Source organism: Bos indicus, chromosome 26 (genome assembly GCF_029378745.1).
Source record: "Bos indicus isolate NIAB-ARS_2022 breed Sahiwal x Tharparkar chromosome 26, NIAB-ARS_B.indTharparkar_mat_pri_1.0, whole genome shotgun sequence".
NCBI lineage: Eukaryota > Metazoa > Chordata > Mammalia > Artiodactyla > Bovidae > Bos > Bos indicus.
This window is the reverse complement of record NC_091785.1, coordinates 49730779-49757542: the sequence shown is the minus strand read 5'-3', so window position 1 is coordinate 49757542 and position 26764 is coordinate 49730779. Positions and strand designations below refer to the sequence as shown.

General features: G+C 49.1%; 1 protein-coding gene across 1 annotated transcript in view; it reads left to right on the top strand.

The window, feature by feature from the left end:
- Window positions 1–19955: 19955 nt before the first annotated feature.
- TCERG1L (transcription elongation regulator 1 like) overlaps window positions 19956–26764 on the top strand; it is a 195890-nt gene continuing 189081 nt past the window's right edge. The window contains exons 1-2 of the mRNA XM_070780406.1: window positions 19956–20174; window positions 20890–21070. Of these exons, the coding sequence (XP_070636507.1) occupies window positions 19995–20174; window positions 20890–21070 (361 nt within the window). The 5' untranslated portion in view covers window positions 19956–19994. The remainder of the gene's footprint in view (window positions 20175–20889; window positions 21071–26764) is intronic.

Genomic DNA, 26764 nt, shown 5'->3' with positions numbered 1-26764 from the left:
TAGAACATTTTCATCACCTTAGAGAAGACCCCCAACTACTTAGCTATCCCTCCCGATCCTTACATCTCCTCCAGCCTTAACCAACTGCCAGTCTACTTTCTGTCCCTACAGACTTGACTGTTTCGGACGTTTCACGAAACTGAATGGTGCTGTGTCTGACCCCTCGTGACGGGCTCCCTTCACTTAGCGGTCTGTTTCCACAGTCCACCCGTGTGGTCGCAGGAGCCACTGCTCCCTTCCCTTTATGGCTGAGGTCCGGTTGTGCGGACTCCCTTCCCTTTATGGCTGAGGTCCCATTGTGCGGACTCCCTTCCCCTTTATGGCTGAGGCCCATTGTACGGAGAGGCCACACTTTGTTTATTCGTTCTTCAACCGACGGACATTCAACTTGCTTCTGCTCGCCTAGCTAATTTTTGACAAAGGTACAAAAGTGACTTGAGGAAGGCAAGACATCCTTTTCCATAAATGGTGCAGGAGGAGTTGAAATAATACAAGCAAAACAAACAAGTAAGCATAAGCCTTTATCAAAATCTCGAAGCTTATTCAAGCATTAATTCAAAGTGCATCATGGACTTAACATAAAATAATAACACCAAACTTTAATAAAGAAAAAAAAGCACACTAGAACTAGGCACAGAATGCCTAGACTTGACACAAAAAATATGACACAGAAGAGGGAAAAAATAATAAAAATGAACGTAACAGAATTGAAATATTTTGCTCTATGAAAGATCATGTTTAGAGGATGAAAAGACAAGGTAAACGCTAAAAGAAAATGCTTCCAAATTTCAACTATACAACAAAGGATTGTTATGTAAACCATATACAGAATACTCATAACACAATCTTTAAAAATCCCATTAGAAAATGAGCAAAGATATGAGATGTTTGATGAAAGAGGATATATGACAGCAAACCAGCACGTGAAAGAAATCCAACAATATTATCAGTTCAGAACATGAAAATTAAAGCCACCAATTACACATCAATCAGGATGGGCAATTCTGGTTTTAAAGTACCAGCCCCAAATGCTGGTGGGGATGAAGGGAAATCCGATTTCTCCCACAGGAATATATAAAACTGTATATAGGCACGATGGAAAATAACTTGATGGATTCTTAAAGAGTTAAACTATTATATCACCCAGAAATTGAATTTCTGGGTATTTATCTCAGGGAAATGCAAACATGTTTACACAAAAACATGTGCATGGATGTTTACAGATGCTTTATGCATAACAGGCAAGCATGTGACGAAATCCAGATGGCCTTCCAAGGATAGATGGTTAAAGAAATTGTGATGCACCCATTCCATGAGATACTTAGGGTTCAGCTGCTAAATCATGTCCAACTCTTTGCAACCCCATGGACTGCAGCACACCAGGTTTCCCTGTCCTTCACTATCTCCCAGAGTTTGCTCAAATGTCCATTGAGTCAGTGATGCCATCCAACCATCTCTTCCTCTGTCATTCCCTTTCCCTGCTGCCCTCAATCTTTCCCAGCATCAGAATATTTTCTGATGAGTCAACTTTTGCATCAGGTGGCCAAATTATTAGAGCTTCAGCTGCAACATCAGTCCTTCCAATGACTATTCAGGGTTGATGTCCTTTAGGATGGACTGGTTTGATCTCCTTGCTGTCCAAGGGACTCTCAACATCTTCTTCAGCACCACAGTTTGGAAGCATCGATCCTTTAGCGCTCAGCTTTCTTTATGGTGCAACTCTCACATCTGTACATGACTACTGGGAAAACCATAGCTTTGACTAGATGGACCTTTGTCAGCAAAATGATGTCTCAGCTTTTTAATAAGCTATCTGGGTTTGTCATAGCTTTTTTCCCAAGGGGCAAGTGTCTTTTAATTTCGTGGCTGCAGTCACTGTCCTCAGTGATTTTGGAGCCCAAGAAAATGGAATCTGTTATTGTTTCCACTTTTTCCCCATCTATTTGCCATGATGGGACCAGAGGCCATGATCTTAGTTTTTTGAATGTTGAGTTTTAAGTTAGCTTTTCACTCTCCTCTTTTGCCTTCATCAAGAGGCTCTTTAGCTCCTCTTAGCTTTCTGCCATTAATGTGGTATCATCTACATATCTGAGGATGTTGATATTTCTCCCAGCAATCTTGATTCCAGCTGTGCTTCATTCAGCCCTGTGTTTGGCATGATGTACTCTGCTTAGACGTTAAATAAGCAGGCTGACAATACACAGCTCTGACGTACTCCTTTCCCACTTTGAAGCAGTCCATTGTTCCATGTTTAGTTTAAACTGTTGCTTCTTGACCTGCACACAGATTTCTTAGGCGGCAGGTGAGGTGGTCTGATATTTCTACCTCTCTAAGAATTTTCCACTGTCTGTTGTGATCCACACAGTCAAAGGCTTTAGTGTAGTCAATGAAGCAGAAGTAGATGTTTTTCTGCAATTCCCTTGCTTTTTCTATGATCCAATGGATGTTGGCAATTTGATTTCTCGTTCCTCTGCCTTTTCTAAACCCATCAAACACTACTTAACTGTAAATAAGGATGAACTCCCGACACACACATCAACCTGGGCAAACCTCAAGAGAATCACACGGACAAACAGCAACCACAAAGGCCACAGGCCACATGATTCCACTCACATAACATTCCTAAAATTATAGAAATGGAGAGTAGATTAGTGTTTGCCAGGAGTTAAGGAAGAGTGGAGTAGCTCTGAAGTGGATGTGGCTGTAACCAGGTGACATTAGGGGTCCTTGGGATGGCAGACACGCCTCTTGTCTTGACTGTCTCTCTATCAATATCCTGGTTGTGATGAGGTTCTATAGTTTTGCAAACTGTTACCTTTGGAGGGAACTGGATAAAAGAACACAGAATCTCTCTGGATTATTTCTTACAATTATATGTAAACTGACAATTATCTCAATTTAAAAGCTTAATCTTTAAAAGCATGAAACAAGTGGTTCTACCAAATAGAGCTTATCCTTCCTAAGAGTCATTTGCTTACATTTTTAGGAGACAAATTTATATGGAAACACAGAGATCCTAAGTGTAAATTCTGGTGAGTTTTGATGTATGTTCACACCCAGGTAACCCCACCCACTTGAGATACAGACACCTCCAACATCCCAGCAGACTCCTCTGGGCCTGCCCAAGTCAATCTCTGTCTCCATGGCAACCTGCATCTTAATTTCTGTCACTCTACATAATTTTCCCTGTTCTTGGAATTTGTAAAAAATGGACCTAAAAGTTGGTATTCTCTTATGTCTGATTTCTTTTACTCCATGTAACTTTTTTTGGTGTTAATCTTAGAGGTATCGAAACACACTATCTTACTGCCGAGTGGTAACCCATCATCTGAAAATGCTGCCATTGTTTCCCACTTTTCCCGCTAATGGACACCTGGGGTGTTTCCAATTTGGGACTGCGTTATGACAAAATCTGCCAAGACAGTTCGGGCAAGCCTATGACAGACGAACGTTTCCACACGGTTCAGGCACAGAGTTCAAAGTAAGATTGTGGGTCACATGGCAGATAAACTCCCAAAGTGGGGATGACTGGTAGAATTCTCCTCCATAAAGCCTGGGTTCTGGTTACTCCACATCTTCATGGTACTTGGTGTGGTCAGCTGGTCAGTTTTGTTTGTTTCTTTCTTTCTTTAATTTTAGCCATCCTGGAGAGGCGTGATATGGTATCTCCCTTGGGTGTTAATCCACACCATCTCTGATAATTAACGATATTCAGCAAATTTTCATGACCTTAACATTTAACTTGCATCAGTCGCTTGAATACCTGACTCTGTGAAATGACTAGTCCGGTTTCTTACTAGACTTACTCTTTTGCTGTTGACGTGTGTGTATAATGGATATCCTCTCTCTGTTCTGGATCCTTTATAAAATATGTGTTATTTATTTTTTTTCTACTCGTTTGTGGATTGTGCTTTCATTTTCCTGATGGTGTCTTTTAAAGAGCAAAAGTTCTAAAATTTGATGGAAACTAACCCACCCGTTGTTTCTGTTCTATTTCATGCTTCCTGTATCCTCTTACGTCAACTATGAGGTTGGAGGTAATGTGTTTCTTTCTAAAAAGCCTAATATTTTTGGATTTTATTTTTAGTTCTATGATACATCTTGCATCAAGTTTTATGTAAGATATGGTAGGGTTCTAATACTTGTTTTGCGGTATTGTGTTTTATACTTTTATCCAGTCATTTCAATACCATTTGTTGAAAAGATTGTTGAAAAGTTCTCCCTGTTCAAGAGTTTGTCATGCTTCAACTATTCTGGCCTTTTACACTTATATATGTATCTTAGAATTAGCATATCAAGTATATATAAAGTGTATATTTTATATATATATATCATATATCCTCACTTTTGATTATTTTGTTTGCATTAAAATTGTACATCATTTTGGGAAGAATTGAATCTTCCTATCCATATATATGGTCTATCCAATTTAAAAGTTTTTTTAAGATATATATCTCAAGAAAGTTATACAATTTTAGCCATAAAGAAACTATACATTTTTTGCTGGATTACTCTTGGGAACCTCATCATTTTTGTTTCTATTTTAAATATTACATATTTCTAAATTATATGTTCCACTTGCATGTATTATGAAAATGCAAATAACTTTTATATATTGATTTTTCAAAACTTGCCAAAATCTATTTTTATTCTTTTAGTATTTGCTCTAGAAAGTCTAACATGCATATTTAACTTAACAAAGTTAAAATTTAATAAGTATCTCTACTTCATCCCAGATTTACATGCTATTCTTGTGCAGCGCGTTGTTCCTAATTTAATTTTCGCTCCACCAAGTACCATCCCGGGATGCAGGTCTGCATCCTGCCCGCACCTGCCCAGCCTCTCTGCTCACGCTTCCTGTGGTCGTCCTTGACCTTCCTCCTGGAATCACGCATGTTCTTTCTCCGGAACCTCATCTTGACTCCCTGTAGTGAGTCTGGAGTAAGCTCTCTCGGTTTGCACCTGTTTCCACAAGTCTTGGTTTTGCACGTTTTGTATTCTGGGTACTGTGTTCCAGATTTATCGAAAAAGGTGAATTTTGTTATCACCTTTTAAATTTTTTCCATACACTTGCTGATTTCTATATTTGTCAAGCTGTTCTATTGGTTACTAAAAGAGGTGTGTTAAATTTTCTCAGTGAGTTTACTAATTTTGTCTACTTAAAAATTCTTCTGTTAAATATTTTTTATATTTTGAGGTTATCTTGTTAGGTACATATACATTCCCAGATGGCTTCAGTGGTAAAGAAACTGCCTGCAAAGCAGGAAACTTGGATTTGATTCCTGGGTTGGGAAGATCCCCTGGAGAAGGAATGGCTAACCCCATCCCCCATTATTCTTGCCTGGAGAATTCTGTGGACAGAGGAGCCTGGTGTGCTACAGTCCATGGGGTCCCAAAGAGTCAGACATAACTGAGAGACTAACACTTTATCTTCTTATATCATTACATGCCACTTCTCTGTAATCTGATAATGTTTCTTGTCTTAAAGTATATCTTGATATCAGCGTACCAAAACCAGCTTTCTTTTGGCTACTATTTATACACAGGGCTGTCCCTATTGTTGGTGAGACCCTGGGCAAATATTTTATGTGGGGTAGTGCCTATAAGAATAATTTAAATTAAAAATATATTAGGGGAACATGGTCCTCTTGAGGTATCGTGATTTATCCATCAAGATTCAGAATGGACAGAGAGGTAGGTTTATTCTCCAATCAGCATGCATGAAGATGCTTGGTCCTTGGGACACACCGTCTCTTTCTGCTCAGGTGCAGGAGTCTTATCTCTGTTAGTTATTGCCAAGTGCACCATCCCTGGCCAATTCCTCATCTCTCAAAAGGAGGGAAAGGTGGCAATGCTGTTGTGCCTTGCAGTACGTGGCCCTCGGGACCTGTGTGTCTGGACCAGCCCGGGCCTCTGTATTCTGCCCTCTGCACCATCACTCCAGAAACTGCTCCATCCATCCTGGTGCCATGAACACTGGCTTCCACGAGCCCCTCAGAGTTTGTCCGTGGGCTTCCTCGATGGTGACCACACACACTGGTCTCCTCCCGAGCACACAGGGGACCTGCTGGGGCCTGCCACAAGTCCAGAAACTGGGGACTTGTCACTTCCGTACATTCTGGAAAAGGTTTGGCAATCATCTCTGAGTATCGTCTCTCCTCTTTTCTTTTTTCCTTTCTTCACCTCCTGGAACTCTTCCTGGACGCACATTAGCCATTTTGTTTTCCTCTTCCTGGTTCTTCCCACTTTTACCTTGGCCGGTGACTCCCTCTGTGGTGTTTCTGGGTGATGCTTCCTCTATCTCATTCATTTATCTCTTCAGCTCTGTCTAATCTGCTTTTCAATCCACAAATTGTGTTTTAAACCTCAAACACTGTGTTTTTCCTTCTCTAAAAGGTTTATTAAATCAACTTACAAATTCATCTACTTGCCTTTTATAATCTCTTACTTTTTTAGAGGAATTTTAGTACACTGCTTTAAAATATTTTTAAAAACATACACTGAAATATTTAAATGTCAACCACACCTATTTCATACTCCATGTCCTGTCATTCTAACACTCTCCTTCTTTTGGGGTGGGATGCTTCTATTTTAATCTTTTTTCTGCAGACCTCTGTCCCTCTTTCCTCCTGTATGTCTTGCTTGGCAATGGCCCTTTCAATCTTCTTCTATGTCATGTCTCTGGGCCTTTACTATGTCTTCTTCAAGAGGGTTTGTGTTCCTTACTGCCTGGGGCCACCTCCCATCAGGGACCACTTTGACTATGTTTTCCCCATGTAGGACAGTTGGTGGTTATAAATTACCCAAAGATGCATTCCCCACCAGCCAGCTGGAGTCCGTTGCTCGGCCAGCAGGTTTCTGACCATCTCCTTTGCAGGAGAGTCCTCCTGGTTCCCAGCCCTGCCTGGCGTCTCGGGCAGTCTGCTCTCCCTGGCGGCAGCACAAGAAGGCAGAAGCCTTGGCTCTGTGGAAGGCAAGTGTGTAGCTCAGGTGGTGCCTTCAGTTTCATCGTGTTTCTAGCAATCCCTCTACCTTTCATTTATTCCCGAATCAGCCCTGTTGTTTCTTTGTTTTTTGTTTTAAGCTATAATCACGTGCTCGTCTACTGCTAAGTCACTCAGTCGTGTCCGACTCTTTGCGACCCCGTGGACTGTAGCCTGCCAGGCTCCTCTGTCCATGGGCTTCTCCAGGTAAGAGTACTGGAGTGGATTGCATGCCCTCCTCCAGGGGATCTTCCCCACCCAGGGATTGAACCTGCGTCTCTTATGTCTCCTCTATTGGCAGGTGGGTCCTTTACCACTAGAGCCACCTGGGAAGGCCTGTACTTTTGTCTAAATGTTTCGTCCTAGAAACCGTGTTGAAAACACAAGTCATTTGACCAGTGTGTGGAAGAGTGCCCGTCTGTTATGTTCCTGCTTCCATGAACACCATGCACGCTGTCTAGAGCCAGAGACTCTTTGGGCAGAGGGCAGGGGGTGTCCTCATGGCTGTGGACCCCCCGGAGTGCTCTGGGTCCTCCCCACCCCCAGGGGGTCTCTGGCACACCCCGGGGCACCTGAAGCTGCTCCACCTGAAGCAGGAGGACAAGGAGGGGGGGCGGGGGTGGCCTTGGACAGGCCCTGAGGGCCAGGGACCCAGGGGTGCCTTCCAGCGCCAGGTGGAGAAGTGGGAACAGAGCCAGGGCTGTGAGGAAGACTGTGTGGGAGGAGAAACCGGGAAAGGGCGGGGAGGGGCTTCGACAGGCAGAGAGGCTGGCGTCCTGGGGAGCAGGCCGCCCGGGCTCATATCTGCTCCTAGTCTCAGACCCTGGCGCTGGGCTGGCCTGTACCCCCAGTCAGGCTAGTACCCTCGATGGTCAGAGGAGCCCCACACCGAGGCACCCCACGACTGCACTGTTACGACCTGAGAAGGCGATGAGTCCCCGTGTGGCCCCACACCCCGGCGGTACACGACTGCTCTATCAGAACCAGAGGAGGCGATGCTGCTGCAGGGCTGAGGGCGCTTCTGCCTGAAGGCTGGTGGACCCGACTTGCTCCGGAAGCTGGGTCTGAGTTGCGCCGCTGGTGCTCGGCAGGGTCACAGTGCTGGCCCAGGGAGATGCCGCTCCACTCTTCCCAGCCCTACCCATGCAGGCTCCACTTCAGGGGGAATACTGACTTTCACAGATTCAGATGGAGAAAGAGAGAGCGGGAGCGGGGAGGGAGCATGGGAGAAGGGGCGCCGCACTCAGAACCACGCAACGGGCTGGACCTGCGGGGCAGGGCACAGCAGGCTCAGGGTGGATCCGGGTCCCGCAGGGCAGGACTTTTCGGGGTGGCAGCCCTGTGGGCACCCTCTCTCCTCCCCAAACTGGTCTGGCCCTCTGTAATTCATCTGGGTCTTGCTGATAGGACAAAGAGCCTGGGGTGTCCAGGGACCAGGAAGCCAGGCCCGCTGGAGGGCCCTCGGGCGCCCGGGGCAGCAGGGGGCGGTGTCCCCAGTGGAAACACGGTTCCTGGGCTCCTGCAGCCCTGCCGCTGCCCATGTGAGGTAAGGTCTCCTCTCACTGGAGCCGAGGTGGCAGCAGTGTCCAGACGGAGCTGGGCTCCCCAGCCTGGGCTTGCTTCTGGAGCAGATGAGCCTGCACCTGGTGTGGCGGACGGCACTCTCTCTGGAAGCAGCTTTGGGGCCGGGGTGTTTGCTCCGGCCCCCCCTCAGGGTTGTTTTGTCTTAGCTCATGACCTTTGCCTTTTTCTCTGCCAAGCAAGGTGCCGCTTCTGAGGCATCTGAGGCTGCAGAGGGGTGGCCACGGCTGGCCGGCCTGGCACCTGGTCCAAGGGCCCCAGGCAGTGGGTGGGCCTTCCAGAGTTCAGGGGCCCAGAGCAGGGCGAGGTCTTGACCCAGTTTTGCTGGCTGGGGAGTGCAGGGAGGCTGCTGTCCAATCAGCAAGTCACAGCAGGGAGGCCCCTCGACAGTGCAAACTCCATGGGCTCTGGCACATTTTGATTTTGGAATGGAATTCAGAAACTTTTGCACACGAATGCAGAAAACATATGTGCCTCCCTAAGTCACAGGTTGAGAGCCAACCCCCAGTGTACTGGTGCCTGGAGGCGGGGCCTCTGGGAGATGAGCGGATGATACGCTTGTGGAAATGGAGCCCTAGGAGTGATCAGTGTCCTTTGCAGAGCCGCAGGGACCTTGCTCTCCTTCTGCCCTTGGCTGAGAGCGCACAGCGAGAAGACGGCCGTCTGCCGGCCGGGAAGCCCTTCCCCACCAGGTGCGGGATCTACCCATGTCTCGTCTTGGCTTCACCAGCCTCCTGAACTTTGGCAAGTAAAGGCTTGTTGTGCAAGCCGCGAACCTCTGACAGTCTGTCGCCCAGCTGACGGACTGTGACGTCTTTTCTCTCCTTGAGCTGCTGTGTTCCAGACAGTGGGGACACAGGCCTGACCAGGGGCTGAGGTCAGGGACGTGCTGTGGGACAAACAGCGAACTTGGGACACGTGTGCCTTATCCGCCTCCATCAGCCTCGGTGACATCCTACTCAGTGGGTTCTGCTGGCAAATGTCCCCAGAGGGTCTCCCCCACTTTGCCTCCATCAGATACATCCTATGTGACCTACCTCTGGTTGCCACCGGGGGATACTGAGCCTAGGAAGGTGGGTGGACTTGTCCAGAATCATGTGGCCACTCAGGATACACGGGCTCAGACTGAGCTCAGAGACCTCACACTGTGTGAAATGCTGACTTGATTCAAGCCCCTCTCACCTGTGGACATCTGAGGTCCAAGGATGTCAGGGAGTTGGCCAGAAGTGCCAGGTGGTGGAGCAGAGAGGAGCCTTGTGAGCTGGCGTGGGGCCCCTGCCCCCAGCACTTACAGACATCCCACGGCGTGGCTGAGGGCAGGCTACCGGCTGCCACTTTGCCGAGCCAGCCCACCCGCCCTGTCTGGTCTCCTGTTCACTCCAGGAAGCTCGCAGAGCAGGTTGCTGAGCAGCACAATGGCCCAGCTGTTCTTCCCCCAGTGTCCCCCCAGAAGCTTCACTCCTGGGACACCCGGGTTTCATGGAGGCACCTCTGTCTCACTACTTAGCTCCTTAAATAATCAAAACTCCTGCCCTGTCTGATTCTGAACAGAGAAAAAGGTCAGAAGTTGGACGCCCCAGAGACTGGTCCCAGAGCAAGTCTATTTCACTCTATTTATTAATAAGTTGGAAGAGTCAGAGAAAAGGTTAAGTGGCAGAATTTGCTGAATTCACAGAATTATTTAAGTTAACAGTTCAGGGAAGAAAAAACACAGTCCATCTTCTGTGAACTTTTTTTTTTCCTTACCCTAAGAATATTTTATCAAGGTGAGAATTACAGAGAGCATTTAAACGTCTCCTCCTTTTTTCCTGTTGGGATACAACTCACTGTTGAGGTCAGAGAATTGGAGTTTGAAGGATGATGACCACTGTGTTCAGACTGTCACCTCTCTGGAAGACCAGCTGCTTGGTGAAATCAAAGACTTTGGAGAACAGCTGTTTCACACCTTGCCAACGGGAAGGGAAGTGGGGTCAAGGCATGTATGAGGTCAAGGCCGGACGCGTCATCCTGGCCTGAGCCCTGGTCTGTGAAGGACCCCATGTCCACCCCTCTCAGCACTCTGAGCCCCGGCACTCAGCTCCCACCACAGCCTGCGTCAGGAGGTGCTTGGCCCGCTGGCGGCTGGCCTGGTGAGCCTGTGGGGGGGGCTTGGCACCCGGGCAGCAGGGTCGCTGCTCACAGATGGGGAAGGGCATCGTGATGCTCGGCATTCTGGCCAGCTCTGCTGCTGGGAACACCGTGGAGGGTCCTCCGCCCAGGAATCTTGCTCTTTTGGAGCCTCTAGGGAAACAGCCCTGGCTGTGTGCTGGACGCAGGCCCATGCTGTGGACTCAGTGCTCGTTTGACCCTGGCTGGAACTGCCAAGCAAAGCCTTGCACCGAAGAGGCCGATTAGCTTGTGGAGGGAAGTGAATGCTTTCCAGACGCTAATTGCTGGGGCCTCTCACCTGCCCTGGCCCAGGCCAGTCCAGCGGGGCTTCCCTGACCTCCCATCACCTGGTGCTCTGGACAATGCCCCCCAACAGTTAGACTGCGTTAGGAACGCTCTTGATAATCTATATTCTTCCCCAGTTCCCGCCAAGCTGCTTCTCCTCCTGAACTACTCCCAATTAGCCGGGCTGCTGTAACACGTCTTCCACTCCTGGCCCCTCTTACGAGCCAGCGTGAGGCCCGGCCACTGTGTCATTAAGCTGAAGGACGGCCAGGGCGCTCCCCATGGGGACACGGGTGATGGGACTTCCCTCATTAAGAAAGCCGGGGACGAGCGCTCAGTGTCGGACAGGTTGGAGCGGGGTTAACACGCTGGCTTCGTCTGAGGTGGGGTCGGCAAGCTTTGACGGAACAAAATGCAACTATACCCAAGCACAAACGTGTGTGTCCAAAGAGGAAGTCTGGGCGTTTTCTGACTGGCGAAAGGCCCACTTAGCACGTGTTAAGATGGCTTCCTAGTCGTCCGGCCTGTAGAGAAAACGTGAAGAATTTCGAGTCCCCAGACCTTGTAAATCACACCAGGCGATGTGAGTGCCAAGAAGCTGATGCAACGTGTGGCCTGTGAGACGGCACCTCGCCAACTGCCATCGGTCCCTCCTTTCTAAGTGTCCATAAGACATATTCTGATAGGGTGAAAGCCCCCGCCCGCAGCGGAGGTCAGCAGACTGCCGCGGACAGGAAAGGGCACAAGAAGGGGCCGGGGAGGCGGGGCAGCAGGACCCCCACCGCCCCTGGGAGCCTGTGAGCACCCAGCTGGTCCCTCGGTCTCTGGCTGCCATCCCTTCTCGGGTGCACCCGGGGCTAAGGAGAAGCAAGGCCGGGCTAGGGCGGGGGCTGGGGCGGGGCCTCGGGGAGGATGCTGGGTCCCGTGGGGCAAGCCCTCAGGGAGGATGCTGGGCCTGGGCGGGGCGGGGCCTCGGGGAGGATGCTGAGACGTGGGGGGCGGGGGGTGGGCCTCAGGCAGGATGCTGGGCCTAAGGGGGGTGGGCCCTCGGGAAGGATGCTGGGCCCGGCTGGGGCGGGGCCTCGGGGAGGATACTGGGCCCGCCCCCTTGCCCCCGTTGGCTCTCCGGCCGGGCACCTAGGATGAGCAGGGGTCACGTGTTGTTGTGGCTGCCTGTTTGGTGCTGTCATGTTGGCACCACCCCTTGGACTCTAAGCTTCGCGGGGGCCATCTCTCTCCCTTATGGTCAATCTCTAGAGCCCAGGGCCCAGGCTGCCGTGGCCTGGGTCCCAGGAAGTCGCCTCTCTGGCTGGACACCTCCCGGGGCCTGGCTGGCCCCTCGCCTCTCCACTCCTCCTGGCTGAGCGCCCTCAGGCAGGACCCGGCTGCGTGATTGTCGGTTGGACGGAACAGGGTCACATCGCTGACCTCTCTTTGCACCTGCTGGGGGCTCAGCAGTGACCTGGGCTGGACTTCACTCTAGCATGAGGAATCCTCTGGTCTAGTCCCTGGACGCTGGGAGCTTCTTACTAGGTATGGTGGAGGAAGGGGAGGACAGTGCTTGGCTCCTGCTGTCCAGGCCCCACTGAGCTGACTGGGGATCAGTGTGGACTTCAGAATGGCTGCAGAAGGTAGCAGCTGAGGGTACGGGGGAGTGGCGGGGGGCGGGGTCTGCCTTGTCCTGGGCATCCTGGGAGTAAAATCTCAAATATCCACTGGGGAGGTGACTGATTTCAAGGGCTCACGTGCCCCACACAGCATCTATGCACCCCAGTCTTTGGGTAGGAAGTTAGGTGGGTAGATGGGCAGTTCTTTATAACTACAAAATGGACAGGCCGCTGAGTGGGGTGCACTGCTGACCCACCCCTGTCGGGCAGACTCCCCTCCACTCCTGCTCGTCCTCCACCGGCTGTCTGCTCTGCTGTGGATAACGGGGTTCCTCTAGGGATTTCCAACAATGTGGGGAACCCTTCAGGCTGCAATGCTGAGTGAAAAATAAGGTTTGAATTATTTGTTATAAGATGCAGTTTGACATAAAATGTAATAAGATGCACTGTGTATAATGGACATGATTACGATAGAGATGAGTAGAAAAAAACACACTGCGGAGGGAGGTCAACAAAAGGTTCATTTTCCTTTTTCCCCATGTGGGTTTGATTCATGATGCTTTTCCGTATTTTCCAGATAGTCTGCAGTACCACATTTATAATAAAAAGCAGTGATAAAGCCCTTTAACAAGCAAGCACACTCATGCCCGTCCAGGTGGCTCTGCGCCCCCGCCTGTCTTTGGTCTTCCTCTGTGTTTCCCAGAGAGCACCATCTCCATCTCTGGCCCCTGGCGGCGGCCTCTCCTGCTCTGTGCTCGCCTGGGGTGACCCCATCCACACATCCTGTCTCAGAGGCCGAAGACAGCCGCCCCTCTCCACTCTTCTGCTAACTCAAGTTCTGTGTCTCCAGCCAAGGCTTTGTTCCTGACCCCAGACTGGAGCTTACAATCACAACAGATCCCAGGTGGATCTTTCCAGGTAGAATGATTTATCCTCAAGTTTTAAAAAATCTTTCTCTAGGTAAAATATAATAGACCTCCCCCCACTCCTCGCAAAAGAGAGAGAGACAGAGATATGAAGGTGCTTTCTCCAGGCCTGCAGAGTTAAAGCTAATGCTCAGGGGGAAGGGGTGGAGGGGAGGTGGAGAACTGAGCTGTCACCTTGGCGCACCCTGCCCCACCCCCTGCTCCCACTGCAGGTGTGAGCCTCCCAAGCCGTCCTGCCCAGAGCAGCCTTTCCTCTTGGGTGCTCGTCCCGGGAAAAGATGCTCGAGTCAGACTCCTGAGTCGAGCAGAAGGTAGGAAAAGTACTCTTCCACCAGCCCCTTCTCACCCGCACTGAGCCAGGTATCAAACCACCAATCGTCCTGAAGATGCCAGCCCCTGAGATGGTGGCTCGCGTCCGTGGCTTCTGTCCCGGGCCTCGTCACGTCACAGCTGACGAGCCTTCAGCAGGGAAGGACCTGGCAGGGCCTCGTCACGTCACAGCTGACGAGCCTTCAGCAGGGAGGACCTGGCAGGATCAGCGTTTGTTTTGGAAAGATGCTCTGGCCGTGGGGGCAGGGGTGGGGCAGGGTGCGCCAAGGTGACAGCTCAGTTCTCCACCCTCCCCTCCACCCCTTCTGGCCGTGGGGGCAGGGGGTGGGGCAAGGTGCGCCAAGGTGACAACTCAGTTCTCCACCCTCCCCTCCACCCCTTCCCCCTGAGGGTTATTTTTAACTCCGCAGGCCTGGAGAAAGCACCTTCATATTTCTGTCTCTCTCTCTTTTGCGAGGAGTCGGGGGAGGTCTATTATATTTTACTTAGAAAAAGATTTTTTAAAAACTTGAAAATAAATCATTCTACAAGCTGCAAAATCTTACTCCACTGATTTCTCCCTAACACTCAACTGTTTTTTTCCCCTGCAAGGTAATAAGCAATTCAGAACTTATTAGCATATGAGGCTAATTCACACGTTTCTCATGGCATGGATCTCCTTTCTTCAGTCTGTCACAGATTAGCTGGAAATTTCTGCTGGTTCTGCCTGAATAATACAGACAGACTGAAGCTTGCTTTTATTGGTTAGGAGAACTTGAGACTAGACTGTGTGTAAAACCCTTTACGAGGAGAATTTCTCAATGATTTTTACAGGGAGAAATAGGGCCTGAGTTTATGGGGTGCTAGCCCAGGGCTGACCCCCTGGGTCACTGACAGGGGTGCACAGGTCTACCTGGCCTCCACCTGAGCACCAGGACTTCACTGGTCGCTCAGACGGTAAAGAATCCACCTGCAATGCAGGAGACCCAGGTTTGATCCCTGGATTGGGATGATCCCCTTGAGAAGGAAAAGGCTACCCACTACAGTATTCTTGCCTGGAGAATCCCATGGACAGAGGAGGCTGGTGGGCTACAGTCCATGGGGTCACAAAGAGTCAGACACGATGGGACACTAACACTTTCGCTTTTTTCACGTTTACCTGACACGGAGCCTTCGCTCACAGACGGGTGGTGATTTCCGGTCCTGAAGGAGAACAGGGCTCCCTGCTTTACAAGAGTCCTCTTAAATACCCCTTGGAATGAGAGCGTTGGGGGGTGGGGGGGGCTTCTCCTGTCCACGAGGGTGTCTGGTTGTTCCTGGGTTGAGTGGGGGTGGTGTAGGGAAAACGTTGAGATGAATGTGATTGAAACAGGAGCCGGAAGTAGGGGATAAGCCCATCTCCTGGCCCCTTGTCATATCAATTAATTAACGAATTCGTGCAAATCGCTCTGCACCCGTGTTGTCCTCTGCTGTGTCCCCAGAACCCAGCACACAGTATGGAGGGAAAGGGGCTCGAGCGCTGTGATAAACGAATACAGTCAAGCCCATGGCAGGAAGCAGCAGAGGAGTTTGGGCTACTTTGAGGTCCTTTGAGTGAACTTACTTGTGATTCCCCAGCTCTTGCTCAGAGCCGAGCAGCTGCCCAAGGCATCCTGTGCTCAAGGCACCAAAAAGCCAGGGAGGGAATAAATATCACCAGTTGACAAAAGCTAACTTTAGCAGAACCACTCCAAAGACAGGGCTGCATGGGAAGGGGTGGCACTCCCCCAGAGTACCTGCTGAAGCACCCCCAGATCACGGCTAAGGCCTGCTTCCCGGAAGCGTGGGGTCTGTGCATGTGCTTTTTTCTTTTGCTGAGAGCAGCACGCAATCTGGGCACTGCCAGCCTCCCAACAGTGGAGAAAAGGTGGATAACTCCTATTCAAACAGGACCCTTCAAGGGGTCCACATTGGCCTGCCCCAAGTCGGCAGGCCCAATTCCTTAGCCGGGCTGTGGCCGCCAAGATCAAGACACCTACCAGGGGTGCGCATGAATTAAAGGCTTACACTGAATAGTAACAGGCTCCTAATCTGCAGAGCTTTCTGATGGTAGGTGAGAAAAAACAAAATCTTGCCAGACTTTTTGCATCAAAGAAAGAAATCAACTTGCTAATTGAAAAATGGTTCTCAAAAAAAAAAAGAAAGAAAAGAAAAATGGTTCTCATGGAGGAAAACATGGAGATGCCAGCTATGTAAATTAGCATATGCCCTGATGGAAAAGAAACCATGCCAGGCCAGGAGGAAATTAAGCAAATTAGGAGAATGAGGAAACCACTCTGGAAGCAAATGGAAAGCACTCTGCGCGGTCAGCTTATCTCAGGAGGGGGGTCTGGGACCCGCCTGGAGGTGAGGACTGCTGGTGTTTGGAGTCTCAGGTGTGCCCGCGGGTGTACCTGGGTGGGTGCATGCGCTCCTGCTCAGGTCAGGGTGGACCCTTCATGCCAGCTCTGAAAAGCACACTTCATAATACCTCCCTCTGCTTCAGGCGGCAGGAAAGCCCTTCACCAAATGCTCCTGAGAAGCACTGGGCTTGCGCTGTGGCTGCGCTGAGGTTTCTCCGGCGCCCTAAGGAGTTCATTAGCACATGGAAGTCTCCATCCAGCTATCTTGTGCGAGCTGCCCAGAGCTGGGCTGGGTCTCAGGGCCGGCATCCCAGGGAGAGACCGCGCGGGACTCGGGTCTGCAGCAGGACGGAGGTCAGCAGGGGCGCGCGCCGCCTGGCGGCAACTGCGTGTGACCAGCGCCAAGCCAGGCTCCGCGGTGCAGGCCGAGAGAGGGTCCCCGCAGGAGGGGTGGTGGTCCTTGGCCCCAAGCAGCGCAGGGCTGCACTGCGGAGGCCGCGTGCGGTAGGGAAAGGAGCCGCACAATTCTGGATCCAGTACAGTCCAGGGCCCGCTCACAACGGGCAATCCCAGCGACCACCGGACGTCCTGTGCAAAGGCCCGGAGGCGACCTGCCCGGAGAGCGGCACCTGGGTGCTGAGGCGCGGGGTAGGGGCCATCGGGCGGAGGGCGCGCTGAGGGCCTAGGAAAGTGTTTGGCAGATTCTCCAAAGAGGGAGTGTCATCTACCCGCCCCGGGTGGAAACTGGTGCCCGCTCGGCTTCGGAGGCTGCAGCCAGCGTCCCCTCGGGGCCCTCCGCGGTTGACCCCGATAAAACCAGGCAGAGAGCGGTCCGCGCCAGCGCCCCCAGCCCCGCCCGGCGGCGGGACGTGCCAGGCTCCAGCGCCGCCACCTTGGCCTCCGCTCGCTGCTGCTGGTGGACCCCGGCTCCGGGCCGGGCCGTGCGTGCCTTCCCTGCGTGCGCTCCGTCCGCGAGAGCCGGAGGCCTCCGGTGACCACATCTGAGCCCTGGGCGCGATCCGCGGGATCCCGGCCAGGCGCGCCCTCAGCGCCCCGCGCCCCCGCCCTCTCCCCGCCCCCTATCCCCCTCTCCCGCCGCCGGCCTCGGGGGTTCAGGGGCGCGCGCCGGCCGGAGCCCGGGATCCGGAGACGCTGCGAGCCCGGCCCGGGGCCTGGGGGCGGCGGCGGCGCGGGGCGAACGCGCTCGGAGAGGAGGGCGGCGGGCGGGAGGAGGGGCTCCCCGCGCGGGGCAGGGGCGGAGCGAGCGGCCGCGCCGCGGAACCAAGTGAGTTGGCTCCGGAGCCCGCGCCGCCGCCGGCCAGCACCTCGGGCGCCCGCCGCCCCCGCCGCCGCCGCCCGCGCCGGGATGTAGGATGCTGGTGGGCGCCAGGCTCCAGCGGCGGCGGCGGCAGCTGCAGCACCAGCCCCGCCGGCGGCAGCCTCTCCTCTGGCCGATGAATGCAGACCCGCCGCCGCCGCCGCCGCCCTGGGTTTGGATGGTGCCCGGCTCGGCCGGGCTGCTCCGGCTGGGCGCGGGGGTCGCGCCCCCGCCCGTGCTGCTCGCCTCGGCGCAGCCCCCCGCCGGCCCGCTGCTCCCGGGGCTGCCCGCCTGGCAAGCTCCTGGCGAGCCCCTGTTGCCGCTCCTGCCGCTGCCCTCTGCGCCAGACCACGCCGCCGCCGCCGCCGCCGCCGCGCACCGCTACCCCGTGCTCAACGGGCAGGTAACGCGTCCCCGGCCCCTACCCGGGCTCGGGGTGGCCGGCGTCCCCCTGCCCCTGGGCGCCGCCCTTGCCCCCACTCCGGCGGCCCCGGCCCCTTGGCGCGCACTCCCTCCTCCCGCAGTGGTCCTCGGGCCCCCAGCCCATCAGGGCGCAGCCTGGCAGCCATGCATGGACAACAAAGTTCACGCTCCGACGTCCCGTTCCGCCTCTGGCAGCTTTTGCAAGTCTTTCTCCCTGGTCTCTCGCTGGGCAGTTTGGAGACCCGCGCCTCAAAACCAGAGTCGGGACTGCCCGCCCCAACTTTGGCCCCTGCCGGGGTCGCTGTCCAAAGCGCGGTGCTGAAGTCGGCGCCTCGAAAGCCCAGCGCTGCCTCTGCGGACTGTGGCCGACTTAGCGGATAGAAGTTAATACTTTTACAGCCTCTGCCAGGCTTGAAAACCAAGCTGGGAATCAATAGCTATTTCTGATTCTGATCTAGTGTTTTTTTTTTTTTTTTTTTCCATTTGAAAATAGACTCAGGACAATGCTTAAGAAAATTCAAACCAGTGGAAGCCTGCAGGAAAACCCTGGCTTTAATACTGAGAAATGCTACTGGGTGATTTCCACTCCCACCCTAGCCTGCCCGAGTCCACTAGATTAGCTATTGTCATATTGCACTTTAGAGGAGTTTGGCGTTGCAAACCTGGAATTAAAAAGAGAAAGTGACTGTACCTTTGATTAATGGTGCAACGGACTAGGACAAGCTGGTTTTGGCAAGATCCATTGTGTGCTATCTAACTATGCAGATGGATTTAAATCAGGGAATAATGTGTATTTTATTCCATTGATTATCATCCATAGCATATTCAAATGAGTGGATGACAGAATACACAACATCATTAATTTAATTCTAACATTCTATTGTAAGCTTTTCTAAAAGATGTGGTTAACTCTTCCTAAATTGGTCTTTGGATATAATGATACATCACATATGTGGTAATGGATATGGTGTTTTGACGTGTGATGCAGTCATGTTCATGTTGTATATATATATATATTTTAATAAGCATTGGTAGTTTTTCCTTTTCTTTCTTTCTTTTTTTTCTTTTTTCTTTTTTCTTTTTTTCTTTTTTTTTTTTTGCTATTTTGAAGGGGTTGTGATATCCCAGTACTACCACTAGAGGTATATAATGTCAAGGAACTACAATTTTTTTTTTCCTGTATAGAAAACTGCATTTTTTTTCTTGTGTAAATTTAAAACACAAAACCTCTCCCAAACAATATTAATCTTTAAAATATTGTGTGCTGCATATTTTCTGTTAAAAACAGTATTTATCTTAGAAGAACATTTTCACATAACAGGAAATTCAAAAATGGTTTTATGATTTTAAAACAAATGCATATTGAAGCATTCCATATCATTGAACAATGAACCTATTCTCCACTGATAACGATTCAGTTAAGTAAATTAGAGAGACTTTCTCCTAAACCGTCTGTCCCCTTTCAACGTTTGCTGCCTTATTCTGTGCCTCGGGACTTTGAGTTACGTGATGATCTCACTCACATTTTCTTTGCCTTGGAATCTATTTGCATTTGTGGACCTTGGAAAACTTTGAATCTTAACCTCTTATTTTGAAAATATTGCCAGTCCCTGCTTTTAAGGTGATGGGTATAACTAATATGAGATGTTGTATGGAAAAGAATATAATAAAATATAGCTCTCTGCTTGCTTATGAAGAAAATTCAAGAACTATAAAAGGAATACCCAGCATGTCCCCTTTCCACTGTGGTTTGTCTTGTTCTCAGGGCAGAAATTCATTTCTTACCATGCTCTTGTGGTTTTGTGCTTTAGAAGTTCTTTCCTAATGTTAAAGGATGCGGTGTTGTCAATGCATTGTGATGATTCAGATACAGAAACTTTTATAAATTTTTAGAATTTTTGAATATTTGTGGGGTTTGGGGACTGGAAAGAGGAAATTTTTCTCATAACCAAATACATGCATTTTAAAATTCCCTTTTAAAGCAGCTACCCCAGCATCTTTTGGTAGGAAGTAGAGTCGACTGATACAGGCTAATGAGCATGCCCTTCTCTTTCCTTGGGTTCCAGTGGCTGTTTGGTGGTCATTCCCCATCGATTGGACTTTCCCCCTCTTCCTCTGTGGAACTGGTGCCCATTTTCCCACATGTCTGCACATCTGCTCTTCCACTTCCTGTTGGGAAAAGCTGGATAGACAAAAGGATCCCTAACTGTAAGGTAAAAATTCAGTTGGTTTGATTAGACAGATGGGCTACTTGTTACTAAGTTGTTGGGTATTCCTACGACAAAAACTATGGTATATTTCTAGTTTCTTATTGCAGTAGATCCACCATTAGCTCTAGAGAGAAACCTTTTCAGAATAAGACTGGCCTGTTCAAAAGCACCAGTAGATGGTGATGGTGGGGGATTTTGTTTTAGCTTAAAATATTTGGATTCCACGGAAAAACAGAAAAGTTCTACTTCTGAATCAGAATCTACCTTTTGAATTTTTCGGTTTTTAAATTTGTACCCATTGATCAGAATTTAGCCTTAAACATTATATAACTCGAAAATACATTTGAAAAGCATTTTCCTTGCCACTACCACTTTGAGTGCTCATCTTTCTCATGGTTTATCCTGACTTTTGAATTCACGTATACTGGCCACACTTTGTTTACTTGAAAACCAAGGGAAAGCAGTATGTGGCTTGTTCCCCCACATGCTGCTCGCCTCCTGAGGCGACTCGCTCATCTGTTAACTGGCTGCTAGAATGAACTGACCAAGTGAATAGCCAAAGACCAGGCCCAGAAAGTGACTGATGCCAAAACCCCAAGCATCAAGAGTGCTTCTGAAGCGTCCCACCCATAGAATCTTCAGGATTCAGTGTTAGACAGGATAAGCATTGTACAGCCTTCATGGTCTTCCATGTTATGCTTGCTTTCTCTTTGGACAGATCTTTTTAAATAATTCCTTGGCTCTGGACTCAACGTGGATATATCCTGAGGAATCAAGATTGTTTCATGGGCCCCAAAAGCCTCAGCTGTTGACAAACCAAGTAGCCGTGTCTCTGTCCAGACCAGCTCCCGCCTCCAGGCCTCTGCCCACAGTGCTGATAGCTCCTCAGCCCCTGCCAGGTTGGTGCCCAAACGGCAGTGACAGCGTGCGGTTGGTTTTGCGTTTGTTTGCTAGCTTTAGCTACAGACTAGTTCTAGGTATGAAAACTATCTCTGTCATTTAATGACATAATTCTTCCAGGAAAATATAATCCCTTTTCTGTGGTCAGGATTTCTTTTCATAAAGAAATTGAGTTTGGGTTTGATTATTCACTGTATTTTTGGAGAATGGAATCTGTTTTAAGGTGAAGAGATGGCTAAAACAATTTGCACAGAATCACGTTTTTGGTGCTCTGTTTTTAGAATGGGACCAAATCCTCTGTGGATAGCTCTTAAGAGGGGCCCTAATTGATCAGGCAACTCTTTTTAAAAGTGTTTCTTATGTAGGAAAAGGTTCACAGCTCTGTGGTCCACAGGACACAGACACACATAAGATTTGGAGGGGTGTGGGTGATACTGGCTATGGTCTATAAAAGTGTGCTGCTTGGGAGACGGATTCGGTTCTATCTTTGGAGTCTAGTGACCTGAGAGAACATTTGTCCTGGAACAGACTCCCATGAAATAATCTCCGGTTGAAAGATGATATAATAAACCTATATAGTAACAAGAGAATAAAATCATCTTATGAATTTTTAAGTTGATTTTAAAAATCACCTTAACATATGATCATATTACAAAAGCAAATGTTACCCATGCCACAATTATCTTGCAACACCTTCCATTACAGGATACTTTATGACTTCAGAATTTCATTATCTTCCTTGTAATTTCCTACCTACCAAGATTGTCTCAGTGTGTGGCTCTAAAATTTAGCAATAAGGACATGTACCTGTGGGAAGTTCATTGCTGGTTTGGGAGACGTATTTGTTTTCCTCCCTCTTCTTCTGCCTCATGAGTCTAATTTGCTCTGGGCACTACTTATCAATAAGTCAGAAAGAACACTCAATGCCAGCAAGTCCCCTACAGATGAGCAAGTTCAGTTCTGAGAGTGCATTCATAAGGCTGATTTATTCGTAAATCCAACAAATTTAGCCTAGGTACCCAGCCAACACCATGGGCTATATAGCCCTGTGCTGTAATAGGTTTGTAATATTTTCACACAAATCATACATTAAAAAAAAACAAACAGAAAAAGTAAAGAAAACATCTTTAATCTTGCAGTACAGTACCGTGAAAAGTACGGTCGTTCCGGTTGCCTCACCACTGCTTTTATCGTTGCTTCTGGACATCTTGGGCTTGAAAGAAAGACACTGTGCTCCTGTCCTCTACCCAGCACAGTGCTGCAAAGTCCACAAAAGCGTGGCCACTCGCAGAGGACGCGGGCATGTGACAGCACACGCCGACACAGGCTGACCTACCTGACTGGATGTGTGAACGCCCACGTCCACATCTTTGGAAGTTCGCAGCTGAAGGGGCCTGTGGAGGGGCCTTACTGCATTTGTGTGTTCTCACGGGCTGAAGCTGTGATTCTTGACTGCAATGTGCCTCTGTCCCTGTCATCATCTATCACTGAGTTACTAGGGTCTGAGCAAGCGTCGTATGAGCATACATTTAGTTGACACTAAGGTGGTCACATTTCCTTTCTAATTGGATGGTGACAACAGAGGATCCGAGAGCATGTAATATACAGGTATCCAGGGCTTCAGACGTCTCTTTGGGACTTGAAAGTAGGATCTTTTACTTTCCTAGTGCATTATCAGAGAAGACAATGGCAACCCACTCCAGTGTTCTTGCCTGGAGAATCCCGGGGACGGGGGATCCTGTTAGGCTGCCGTCTATGGGGTCACACAGAGTCAGACACGATTGATGTGACTTAGCAGCAGCAGCAGCAGCAGTGCATTATCAACGCTGTCACCAAAGTAATCAGCACATACAGTTTAAAAAATAGTGAAATTAGTTCATTGTTCGAACAAAACCTTTGAGTGACCTTTCCTCCTGTCGGCTCACTCTTGAATATCATACTGACATTTGCATTATACCTGAATTTTCTTAGAAAACCCATACTGTGGGAATGCTAAATATCTACTTAGTTGAAGAAGCTTCTGGCAAATTATCATAGCTTTTCTATCACAGGGTGTTTTTACTTACTTTTTGTGGCACATATTTCATACTTGAAGCATATCTGTGTAAATTTTACCTCCTGACGTTTGTAATGTGTGCTCAGTCATACAGTCATGTCTGATTCTTTGTCACCCCATGGACTTATGGTGACATGGACTCCGGTCACCCCATGTAGCTCAGCAGGCTCCTCTGTCCATGGAGTTTCCCAGGCGATAATACCGGAGCGAGTTGCCATTTCCTCCTTCAGGGGCTTTTCCTGACGCAGGGATCACACCCACGTCTCCTGCGTGGGCGGGCAGATTCTTTACCACTGGCGCTGCCTGGGAGCCCCTGACTTTTTTGGCTAAGCTATATTAAACGATGAAATAAAATAATCACTTCTTACTAACATGGTCGATTGTAGAGTAACTCCACCTCATCTTCCATTTCTCAGGTCTCTTCCTTTGATTCTTGGGCTGTTTTTTGGAATTATGAACCATAAGAATGTAATATGGCTTACATATCTTTTGGGGAATAATATATCTGTCATCAGAGCTATTTTACTAAGTCAAACGCTTTTGTTTTGAGATGGAAGTTTCTGAACTGATATATGGAAGTTTTGATTTCTTGATACATTTCAGAATTCTTAGAAATTAGTAATCTGGAAAACATGAGTTAAATGACCCTTAGCCCAAATAATGCATTTCTGTCCATGGGATTCTCCAGGCAAGAATACTAGAGTGGGTTGCCATGCCCTTCTCCAGGGGGTCTTCCTGACCCAGGGATCAGACTTAGGTCCACTGTACTGCGGGCAGATTCTTTACCATTTGAGCTACCCAGGAAGCCCCAAAGAGTACATTTAGGGGATTGTTTATATGTTACTGACTGCTTGACTGAGAACTTAGAAAGGGGAACAAGTAAAGTGGGAAGGTAGTTAAAAGATTTATTGTTTCAATGTTATTATAATTTGTGAGAAAATATCAGATAGCCTCATTAAAACATTTTACATGTAAATTTTCAGGTATGTTATGGAAAGTTACTGTTTTAAATTTTATACTTGATATAAATTGATAAATTTATTATTTTGTTTTATATTAGATAAATTTATACATTTATAAATATCAGTTCAGTTCAGTCAGTCAGTCATGTCCAACTCTTTATGACCCCAAGGACTGCAGCATGCCAGGCTTCCCTGTCTATCACCAACTCCCAGAGTTTGTTCAAACTCATGTCCATTGTGTAGGTGATGACATCCAACCATCTCATCTTCTGTCATCCCCTTCTCCTCCCGCCTTCAATCTTTCCCAGCATCAGAGTCTTTTCCAATGAGTCAGTTCTTCACATCAGGTGGCCAAAGTATTGGAGTTTGAGCTTCAGCATCAGTCCTTCCAGTGAATATTCAGGAGTGATGATTGGTTGGATCTCCTTGCAGCCCAAGGGACTCTCAAGAGTCTTCTCCAACACCACAGTTCAAAAGCCTCAATTCTTCAGTGCTCAGCTTTCTTTATGGTCCAATTCACATCATACATGACCACTGGAAAAACCATAGCCTTGACTAGATGGACCTTTGTTGGCAAAGTAATGTCTCTGCTTTTTAATATGCTGTGTAGGTTGGTCATAGCTTTTCTTCTAAGGAGCAAGCATCTTTTAATTTCATGGCTGCAGTCACCATCTGCAGTGATTTTGGAGCCAAGAAAGTCTCTCACTGTTTACACTGTTTACCATCTATTTGCCCTGAAGTGATGGGACCGGATGCCATGATCTTAGTTTTCTGAATGTTGGGTTTTAACCCAACTTTTTCACTCTCCTCTTTCACTTTCATCAAGAGGCTCTTTAGTTCTTCTTCACTTTCTGCCATAATGGTGGTGTTATCTGCATATCTGAGGTTATTGACATTTCTCAAGGCAATCTTGATTTCAGCTTGTGCTTCATCCATCACAGTATTTCGCATGATGTGCTCTGCAGATAAGCAGGGGGACAATATACAGCCTTGACATGCTCCTTTCCCAATTTGGAACCAGTCTGTTGTTCCATGTCTGGTTCTAACTGTTGCTTCTTGACCTGCATACAGATTTCTCAGGAGGCAGGTATATCATATAATGTATAGTATATTCATATGTAATTAACATATGAATATATTATATAAGTGATATCTTAAGTTGATCTGCTTATAAATTATGTTCAGAGTAAATGGCCTTAGGATCATAGATATATTTTATTAATGCACTTTAAATTCATCAAAGAAGTGCTATTAGAACTCCAGGAGAACCAGGAGAGAGTCAGACCTGCCTTGTTTTAAACGGGGCTAGCAGGCCCAGTGCATTTTCCTTTCTTGGAAAGATAGGGCCTTTGTGTAATGATCAGTCTTGACAATGGCAGAATGTACCATGAGCTCAAATGCTGTGACATTCAGAAGTGGCTTTTTCTGAATGAGCATGTGGTTTGTTGAAGTGAGTTAGAGGTTGGGGTGGGTAGGGATGTTGTGACCTCTGAGAATCCCATTGATATCACCTTCTGGTCTGTGGTTGGTTAAGCAGTAACTGTACCACAACAGGGTCTTATATAATATTGGCACAACTTGATCAAATTGGGGTAAATCCTCTAAAATTGAATGCGTATTTTGAAGGAGTTCATTTTTATGTATATATTAAACTGATGTATTGAGAATAAAGATGGTGATTTGCTGTTAGACGCAGACCTGAAGAGAGCCCGTTGGCCCCTGAGAAGCGTAGAGTGGAGGTCAGTCGTGTTCCCGTCTGCACTCATCGGAGGCGCCTCCTCTCCTGCCGGCGACATAGGCATGGACGCTGCAAGATGCCCTCACGGCTCACGCTCTCCCAGGGCACGTGCAGTCGGTAGATGACCACCCAGTGCTGCGGTCCTGGGGGCTCTCTGCAGACATGTGCAGAGAGTCTCAGGAGGTGATCAGGGAAGGTCTCTGCAGGAGGGGCGGGGTGACGATGTGCCGAAACACACGGAGATCAGAGAACTTGATCTCCAGAGGTGGGAGAGCCAGCACAGGAGTGGAGCAGGCAGCGTCACATAAACCCCTAGCAAACGTTTCATCGGGTGAGAAGCCTTGGGAGGGGAGCAGTGGCGTGGGGGCAGTGGTGGCCCAGCTCGGGGCCTCTCCTTGCAAGAGGAATCCTAGTATTGGGCAGGACTTGCTGAGTCCTGGGCCCTCTCCAGGGTGTCGGGGTTTTCTACCCTTCCTCAGCTCTGGAGCCGTGGTTTCTCCAGGCAAGTGTGAATCCATCCTCAGGAAGCAGAGCAGACAAAGAGAAGGCAGCACGTCCTTACTGAAAAATAAATGCCAGTGTGCCAGCGTACCAATGTATGCAATGCTCCAACTCTATTAGAAACCAAAGTCTCCAGTGAATGGGTTAGTGGCTTTTTAAGGGATAATCCCTCATCACGGTGTGAATGGACTGCACTGGGAAGCACTCTAGGCCTCAGAGGTTGATGCAGGAGGGTGAGGTTGCCCGGGGCCGGCACAGGCATGCCCTTCTTTCTGAAGGTCTCTGCGCTTGGGGGGCGGCCTCATCCTGTGTCTCTGCTGCCAGCATCTCCCTTCTCCCATGCAGCACCGGGGCCCTCTTCATCCCAGGGAGGAATGGACTTGCATCGCTTCTGAGGATGTGAGGTTTATCACAGCTGGAGATGGGAGCAGGACCA